Raw genomic sequence first — 9,395 nt, forward strand, 5'->3', positions numbered from 1 at the left:
ATACAAGACGCCATATTGCTCTCAGCTGGACTCGGGAGGTTGCGTAAAGGAAATAATAATACCTAGCTACACCTAGGCGTTTCTGACATTATTCATCTTAAATGGGTAAGAGCAATACAATCATCACAACCTTTTTATTGTCTTTTTCTTATCACGAATTATCGGATAACTTGGCATGATGATGGTTGCTAAACAAGAGGGGACAGGGGTGTGAAGGAGCTAGCTATCTAGCTCGCGAACGCTAGCTGTGTTATTAGCAAGATCAATCTCTTAAAAAGCTGTGATTTGGGTCTAATAATGGCAGTTTTAGCTACCATTGCCTATTATAATTGGTTTTACAGCTGATTTGAAGTATTATTTTGCTAACGATACGAATACTTTAGAAGGTTTTTGAACACCATGTAATTTAATTTAATTAGCACCTATAATTTATTAGCCAGCATGCTACTACTAGTTGCTGTGTGCTAGGCCAGTGGTTCCCAACCTTTTTTGGTTACTGTACCACCAACTGGATTTTGCTCTGCCCGGAGTACCCTTGAAGTACCCCATCATGTGCATTTTACCAGTAAGCCTATGGTCTCAGGTACCTCCTGTGGATAGGCAAAGGACCCCCCCAGGTAGTACCGCTGGTTTGGAACCACTGTGCTAGGCCGTACTTTACTAACGTTACTAGTTAGAGAGGAAACCGGTTTCTTGCGATTGGAGATATCCAGCCTTGAAGACAACTGATTCCCCCAGAAAATACAACAAACAATGTCAATGTGAAGCTGTCAACAAGACAGTGGCTAATGTTAGCTAACATTCATTAGCTAGCTGATGCGCTTGTCATCTTTATCTAGCTAGCTAACTTGCTAGCTAGGAATGGCATTCTTTGATTCTAGTTAGCTAACACAGAGATTACTAACAGCTGAGATCATCAAACGCTATCTTAGTTTTAGCCTTCCTAATCTAACGTTGATGATATTATGATGACAGTGAGCTAGAAACATTTGGTATTGTGTTGCTTTGATCACCAGTCTTCTTCATCATCTGTCAAACTGTCACCCCAACTGCTGTTTTCGTGTGAAGATGCCCATGGCAGGGTTTGTCTCAAACCACCTTTTGGCCAACAAATCCAAATTCACATCGAGAGTGATTTAATTTATTTGAATTTCCATTAGCGCCTATGTGAACAACAACATTAGCTAGCTAGTCGTGAAGAGGGCACGACAAAGCCTATTCCCCCTCAGGAGACTAAAAAGATTTGGCATGGGTCCTCAGATCCTCAAAAAATTCTACAGCTGCACCATCGAGAGCATCCTGACTGGTTGCATCACCGCCTGGTATGGCAACTGCTTGGCCTCTGACCGCAAGGCACTACAGAGGGTAGTGCGTACGGCCCAGTACATCACTGAGGCAAAGCTCCCTGCCATCCAGGACCTCTATACCAGGCGGTGTCAGAGGAAGGCCCTCAAAATTGTCAAAGACTCCAGTCACCCTAGTCATAGACTGTTCTCTCTGCTACCGCACGGCAAGCGGTACCGGAGTGCCAAGTCTAGGTCCAAAAGACTTCTCAACAGCTTCTACCCCCAAGCCATAAGACTCCTGAACAGCTAATCATGGCTACCCGGACTATTTGGCACTGCCCCCCCACCCCATCCTTTTTACGCTGCTGCTACTCTGTTAAGTATTTATGCATAGTCACTTTAACTCTACCCACATGTACATATTACCTCAACTACCTCAACTAGCCGGTGCCCCCGCACATTGACTATGCAACGGTACCCCCCTGTATATATAGTCTCCCTACTGTCACTTTATTTTATTGTATATATAGCCTCCCTACTGTCACTTTATTTTACTTCTGCTCTTTTTTTCTCAACACTTTTTTGTTGTTGTTTTATTCTTACTTTTTTGTTTAAAATAAATGCACTGTTGGTTAAGGGCTGTAAGTAAGCATTTCACTGTAATGTCTGCACCTGTTGTATTCGGCGCATGTGACCAATAAAATTTGATTTGATTTGATTTAGTCAGTCAAGTTTGGCTGGTTGTGGCTTCTGTAAATTCACAAGTTTGTATATTTGATCTTTTAGGCTAACATAATGTTAACCCTTATTTCCCCAGACGAGATGGCAAGCCCAGGGAATGACCGAATGAAGAGTTACAAGAACAAAGCGCTGAACCCACAGGAGATGCGCCGGAGGAGAGAGGAGGAGGGGATCCAACTCCGCAAACAGAAGAGAGAAGAGCAGGTAGGGTGCTTCTAGTTCTTACACCTGGACCACTGAATCAGCTACTCTCAATTCTGTGGAGACAAATCTAATCTCATCCAATTTGACCATGTAAATTCCTTTGAATGGTAAATCTTCTCCAGATATGAGTAATTTTTGTATTACCTGTTATAGTTGTGTTTGGTTTGTTTGTGTTGTAGTGAGTCAGTGACCTGCTAACACTTATCGCTCCCTCTTCCCCCAGCTGTTCAAGAGGAGGAATGTGTGTGTGCCCTCGGGCGATGAGTCCATGTTGGAATGCCCTATCCAGGACCCTGACATCAGCTCCACTGCACCAGTCTCAGGTGTAAGTGACCATTACTCCTATTGTCCCATTGTCTTACTCTCATGGTCTACACTCTGCACAGAGGGACTAGCTACCTGTTGAAAGACAATGCCACTACTCCATAAAAGAAGTAGAAAGAATGTTGGGGGAAACAGAAGTTTTTGGTTTTCAAATCAATCTGTGATTAAAACTAGATGAAGGTCATTAGACCCAGGTGCACTTTACGTGATAAACCTGTCAGGTGTAGTTCTACATCGCTTGCCCTGCAATATGTGTGTGTATAGTGTCAGAGTACATGGTTTTGTAAGACATTCACGTCTTTTTGTATGTTGACTTGTGTGTGTTTGTAGGAAGGTGTCATAACTCCAGACATGATCCAGATGATCTTCTCTGAGGATCCAGACCAGCAGCTGATCGCCACACAGAAATTCAGGAAATTACTCTCCAAAGGTCTGTGTGAATCATGCAATTCATAACAATCCCAATGCAGGGCTCATGCCATCTGTATGATCTTGGATGCATCCCCGATGGGAACCAATTCCCTATTTAGTGCACTACTTTTGACCAGGGCCCACTATATAGGGAATAGGGTGCCATTTGGGACGGACACATAGTTTGGTCTTGTATAGTATATTTTCTCAACAACAAATGTGGATTGTTTGTGCCTTTGTTAGACGTGATGCTATTCCATCCACACCGTATTGGAATGTTTCGGCATCACACGTTTTCAGCCATGAACCAGGATGTGTTTAAGCTAGTAGGGTGATGTCATTGTCATGCTCTCTTCTCTCTCATCAGAGCCCAACCCTCCCATCGATGAGGTCATCCTCACCCCAGGGGTCGTCAATAAGTTTGTGGAGTTCCTCAAGAGGAGTGAGAACTGCACTCTTCAGGTGAGTCAGGTGGCTGGGTCTGTTAGTTCGATGTGCTGGGAATTATTGGTTTGGTCTGTTAGAAATCGTAAAATGTATTCACTACACACAATGACAGATTCTGTAATATCATAGCACATCCTGTTGGCATTAGTCAGTCTGCATGACATCTGCATTGTATTGCTCCCTGCCAAAAGACCTAGCTAGTGAACTTTCCTCTGACTCTTTATGGCACTCAGTCAGTCATAACTCTTCAGCCTGTGTATCTGTCTGTTAGGGCTTATACTATGCTCCACATGTGTCCGTGGTGTGAAATGCTTGTGTGTGTGACACAGTTTGAGGCAGCCTGGGCCCTGACCAACATTGCCTCAGGGACCTTCCTGCACACCAAGGTGGTTATCGAGACAGGAGCAGTGCCCATCTTCATCGAGCTGCTCAACTCGGACTACGAGGATGTCCAGGAGCAGGTGACTGAACAGCCTGGGTAGGGGGGCGGCTGAGGCCCCGGGGGCAGAGTTGCAGCAGGATGGGACACTAACACATGGGTCACATGGATAGCTAGCTGGAATGGGAATGAGATGTCATGGGATTTGTCCCACCAAGAAGATCCTATCTGAATAGTAAACCAGCTATGTTTGCATTCCCTAAATATAAACTCTATGGCTTCATTCCGATTCTCTACTCCTCTCCCTGAAGTGTTCTCTTGTTCACTCCCCCTCATGGGTTTAACGTTTATCCCTACATACAGTGAGGGAAAAAAGTATTTGATCCCCTGCTGATTTTGTATGTTTATCAATTGATTTGCATTTTAATGAGGGAAATAAGTATTTGACCCCTCTGCCAAACATGACTTAGTACTTGGTGGCAAAACCCTTTTTGGCAATCAGAGGTCAGATGTTTCTTGTAGTTGACCACCAGGTTTGCACACATCTCAGGAGGGATTTTGTCCCACTCCTCTTTGCAGATCTTCTCCAAGTCATTAAGGTTTCGAGGCTGACGTTTGGCAACTCGAACCTTCAGCTCCATCCACAGATTTCCTATGGGATTAAGATCTGGAGACTGGCTAGGCCACTCCAGGACCTTAATGTGCTTCTTTTTGAGCCACTCCTTTGTTGCCTTGACTGTGTGTTTTGGGTCATTGTCATGCTGGAATACCCATCCATGACCCATTTTCAATGCCCTGGCTGAGGGAAGGAGGTTCTCACCCAAGATTTGACGGTACATGGCCCCGTCCATCGTCCCTTTGATGAGGTGAAGTTGTCCTGCCCCCTTAGCAGAAAAACACCCCCAAAGCATAATGTTTCCACCTCCATGTTTGACGGTGGGGATGGTGTTCTTGGGGTCATAGGCAGCATTCCTCCTTCTCCAAACACGGCGAGTTGAGTTGATGCCAAAGAGCTCGATTTTGGTCTCATCTGACCACAACACTTTCACCCAGTTCTCCTCTGAATCATTCAGATGTTCATTGGCAAACTTCAGACGGGCCTGTATATGTGCTTTCTTGAGCAGGGGGACCTTGCGGGCGCTGCAGGATTTCAGTCCTTCACAGCGTAGTGTGTTACCAATTGTTTTCTTGGTGGCTATGGTCCCAGCTGCCTTGAGATCATTGACAATATCCTCCCGTGTAGTTCTGGGCTGATTCCTCACCATTCTCATGATCATTGCAACTCCACGAGGTGAGATCTTGCATGGAGCCCCAGGCCGAGGGAGATTGACAGTTATTTTGTGTTTCTTTCATTTGCGAATAATCGCACCAACTGTTGTCACCTTCTCACCAAGCTGTTGGCGATGGTCTTGTAGCCCATTTCAGCCTTATGTAGGTCTACAATCTTGTCCCTGACATCCTTGAAAAGCTCTTTGGTCTTGGTCATGGTGGAGAGTTTGGAATCTGATTGATTGATTGCTTCTGTGGATAGGTGTCTTTTATACAGGTAACAAGCTGAGATTAGGAGCACTCCCTTTAAGAGTGTGCTCCTAATCTCAGCTCGTTACCTGTATAAAAGACACCTGGGAGCCAGAAATCTTTCTGATTGAGAGGGGGTCAAATACTTATTTCCCTCATTAAAATGCAAATCAATTTATAACATTTTTGACATGTGTTTTTCTGGATTTTGTTGTTGATATTCTGTCTCTCACTGTTCAAATAAACCTACCATTAAAATTATAGACTGATTATTTCTTTGTCAGTGGGAAAACGTACAAAATCAGCAGGGGATCAAATACTTTTTTCCCTCACTGTAGCTAAATACTAAGCAATCCCAGCTCTATATGGTCCTAGCTGTGTGGATATATAGCTGTAGCAGTATATGTTATGACCCCCCAAGCCCAGTTCTATATGGTGCTGCTGTTTGTTGGAAATATAGCCTAGCTGCAGCACTGTATAGTATGGCTCCTAGCTGCATGCAAATATAGCTGCAATGTTATGGTATGGCAATATGCATGGCTGCTGCGTTAGAGGTGACGAGGGATTGGTGTATTTCAGGCCGTGTGGGCCCTGGGGAACATCGCCGGGGATAACGCAGAGTGCAGAGACTACGTTCTCAACTGTGGCATCCTGCCCTCCCTACAACAGTACGTGTGTGTGTGGAGGGTTTTGTCAGTCTGTAGGCCCATGTCGTTTTAACAAGGAGAAGTTGAGTTTAATACCATTACCTAATACATTGTATAATCAGATTAGTCAGGTTTAACAGTTTAATTGCAGTCAGAGAAACAAGGCGTACTGAAAACTGTTCTCTGCCCCCGCAGGCTGCTGGCTAAATCCAACCGTCTCACCACAACTAGGAATGCTGTATGGGCTCTGTCTAACCTGTGTAGAGGGAAGAACCCCCCTCCAGACTTCGCCAAGGTAATAGGGTGGATTCCCACACTGCCCAATCAGACGACAGTTCTAACAGTCCAACAGATCTCAGCTGTCAAATGCACAAACCGCTCTTGGATTTTGACCAATTTCTCCCAAAGCCATTCTCTTAGCAAAACGTAATGCTCTCCTTTCACCATTATCCCTCTTTCTGTCTTTCTCCCTCTCTCTTCTTCCCCCTCGCTCTTCTCTTATTATCTTCTCCCTCGCTGCTCTCTCTCTCCCTCCCTCTTCTCCTCCCCCAGGTGTCTCCCTGTCTGAGTGTGCTGTCCAGGCTGCTGTTCAGTAGTGACCCAGACGTGTTGGCTGATGCCTGCTGGGCCCTCTCCTACCTGTCTGACGGACCCAATGACAAGATACAGACTGTCATCGACTCTGGGGTCTGCCGCAGACTGGTGGAGCTACTCATGTAAGGACTACTAGAGACACACACACAAACAAACAAGCAAGCAATTGAGATGTTGGTGTACACTGACTGTGGTGTTGTTGGTCTTCCCCAGGCACAGTGACTATAAGGTGGTCTCTCCTGCACTACGTGCTGTGGGCAACATAGTGACAGGAGATGACATTCAGACTCAGGTAGAACTAGTTTTTATTTTCTTGCTACCTCCCCATAGCTTTGTCTCTCTCTTCACCCTGATGTGTGTGGAGTTTTGATCCTTCACATGGTCCTAGCTGTGTGTGTGGACTGGTGTGTAATCTTCACTGTGTGTGTGTTGATTGTTCCAGGTGATTCTGAACTGCTCGGCGCTGCCCTGCCTATTACACCTGCTCAGCAGTCCCAAGGAGTCCATCAAGAAGGAGGCCTGCTGGACTGTGTCTAACATTACAGCTGGAAACCGAGCACAGATCCAGGTGTGTGTGCGTACCCGTGCTTGATGGTAGCACAGTGTTTTAAGTAGTTGTCTACTTAAAACGCGATAAAACATTACAATAAGGTGCAGAGCGTTTGATTTGGCTGCTGGGGGGCAAGGTGCCATTTTCAAGGGATTGTTAAAATGTTTTAACTCTTTGGTTGTAATATCATCCTCTTAATGGTGGCCAATATTGAGGGATATCGTGAGGCTACCCTCACGTATCTGGAATTACATGATCAATTGATGTTTACTGATCATGAAAAGCATGCAGTTACTTGCTGTATAACTCTGATAGAGATAATTTGGAACAATTGTTTTGCATGGAATAATTGGAACTGCGTAGTTCTGACTATGCTCTTCAAGAGGTGATATTAAAACCAAATAGTTATAACATGTATTTATCAATCCCTTTAAAACTGCACATAGTTGTCAATGGTTTTAGAGCAGCTGGAGGTCTCCTTGCCCCCCAGCAGCCAATCGAACGCTCTGCACCTTATTGTAATGTTTTATTGATAACGACCTATTGATGTGTGTGTATAATATGTTCTCTCGCTGTGTTCCTCAGACGGTGATAGATGCCAACATCTTCCCAGTCCTGATAGAGATTCTTCAGAAGGCAGAGTTCCGCACCAGGAAGGAAGCAGCGTGGGCTATAACCAACGCTACCTCTGGGGGCACTCCTGAGCAGATCAGGTAATAACGCTCATTGAATTCTTGAAAATAGAACCAGAGCATAATTTTGGAGATGTGCTTACACAAAGAGTTCATGAAATGAGTGGGAGTAGTCTCATGCTCGGCAGAAGTTATTCTAGTGTAGCAGGCCTGTATGACCGTATCTCTGCTAAACCAATAGAACAAATGTGACTATAATGTAAATCTAACACTGTCTGTCTTGCTGTCCCTGTAGGTACCTGGTTAGTCTGAACACCATCAAGCCCATGTGTGACCTGCTGACAGTGATGGACAGTAAGATAGTGCAGGTGTCTCTGAACGGCCTGGAGAACATCCTGAGACTGGGAGAGCAGGAGGCCAAGCAGAACGGCACCGGCATCAACCCTTACTGTGCCCTTATAGAGGAAGCCTATGGTATGATACGTGCACACACACACACACACCATAAAATAATGGGACAGGCATCAACCCTTGGATGTACGCTCAATTCTGTATCGCCACCTTCTCCCTGAAATGGGCAGTCATACACTCCCCCTCGTGGATTTATAAGGAATGCACTGATGTAAGGAGGGAGAGAGAACGATTGCACTCTTCAGGGAGAAGGAGAAATGTCATTAGGCTATGCATAAACACTTTAGCCAGTGGTATGCACACACTGTTCCACTAGATGGCAGTAGATATGTTGCTGTGAAGTGAAAAGTCTACTCTTGTAGTTCTTATCTCAAGAGATGTGAGGACACATGCTGCCAAATTTAAACACCATTAGTTAGTGGTTATGACTCAGTATTGTCATGTGAGTCACTAATTCCTAGGCCTGATTTATTTATTTGTGTGCATATGTGTGTCCACTGGCTTTTCTTACTAGCACTGATTTTGCTGATGGCTGCTTTATTGAGGAAAGTTTTATTTGCAATGATTGTGATCTGTGGATGTCGTACCACCTTAGTTGAATGCACTGACTGTAAGTTGCTCTGGATAATAGCATCTGCTAAATTACCTAAATGTAAAAATGTCCACTGCAGGTCTGGACAAGATAGAGTTCCTGCAGAGCCATGAGAACCAGGAGATCTACCAGAAGGCTTTTGACCTGATCGAGCACTACTTTGGTGTGGAGGAGGAGGACGCTAGCATCGCCCCTCAGGTGGACCAGAACCAGGGCCAGTTCATCTTCCAGCAGCAGGACGGGCCCATGGAGGGCTTCCAGCTCTAACCACACCCTGACCTTTGACCTTCGCCCCTCTGAGTATCTACTACCCCCCCAGAGATTCCAGCCTCCGTAGGGCTGTTTAGAACTGAACTGATGACACTACCCCCATCTCTCCTCTCTCACTGGACCCACCAGCTCCACCTCTCTCCCCTAGGCTAGCCTTGCCCTGCCACACCACCCTATCTGGATAGAGAGTGAGCACGAGACGGAGAGCCTGACTGACTGAAAGACTGACTGACTGAGGACAGCTCATTCTCAGTGTTTGAGACTTGTCCCCAGCTTCCTGGAGCTGTATGGAGCATTTGGGTTGTTTCTTTCTGTTGTAGACAATACAGTCTGTGCAGTGGCAAGCCTCCTAACATGGTAGGCATATGAAAGAAAGAGTTGGCTGATAT

General features: G+C 45.4%; 1 protein-coding gene across 1 annotated transcript; it reads left to right on the forward strand.

Annotated features, from left to right (window-relative positions):
- The first annotated feature begins 2 nt into the window (after positions 1–2).
- On the forward strand, positions 3–9,047 carry LOC121586029 (importin subunit alpha-6). The gene is made up of 14 exons (XM_041902447.2): positions 3–105; positions 2,104–2,231; positions 2,455–2,556; positions 2,886–2,985; positions 3,334–3,428; positions 3,743–3,874; positions 5,890–5,978; positions 6,153–6,252; positions 6,510–6,673; positions 6,765–6,843; positions 6,994–7,119; positions 7,687–7,814; positions 8,029–8,207; positions 8,816–9,047. Exons 1-14 carry the CDS (start codon positions 102–104, stop codon positions 9,001–9,003), a joined length of 1,614 nt encoding a protein of 537 aa, XP_041758381.2. The 5' UTR covers positions 3–101; the 3' UTR covers positions 9,004–9,047.
- Positions 9,048–9,395: the final 348 nt, after the last annotated feature.

The sequence above is a fragment of the Coregonus clupeaformis genome, chromosome 17, assembly GCF_020615455.1.
Source record: "Coregonus clupeaformis isolate EN_2021a chromosome 17, ASM2061545v1, whole genome shotgun sequence".
Taxonomy (NCBI): Eukaryota; Metazoa; Chordata; class Actinopteri; order Salmoniformes; family Salmonidae; genus Coregonus; species Coregonus clupeaformis.

Bases quoted from the DNA above. Each gene is read 5' to 3' on its own strand.
- LOC121586029 (XM_041902447.2), top strand. The intron at 6,844-6,993 runs GTAGAACTAGTT...TGATTGTTCCAG, and splicing joins GAGATGACATTCAGACTCAG to GTGATTCTGAACTGCTCGGC. The intron at 7,120-7,686 runs GTGTGTGTGCGT...TGTGTTCCTCAG, and splicing joins GAAACCGAGCACAGATCCAG to ACGGTGATAGATGCCAACAT.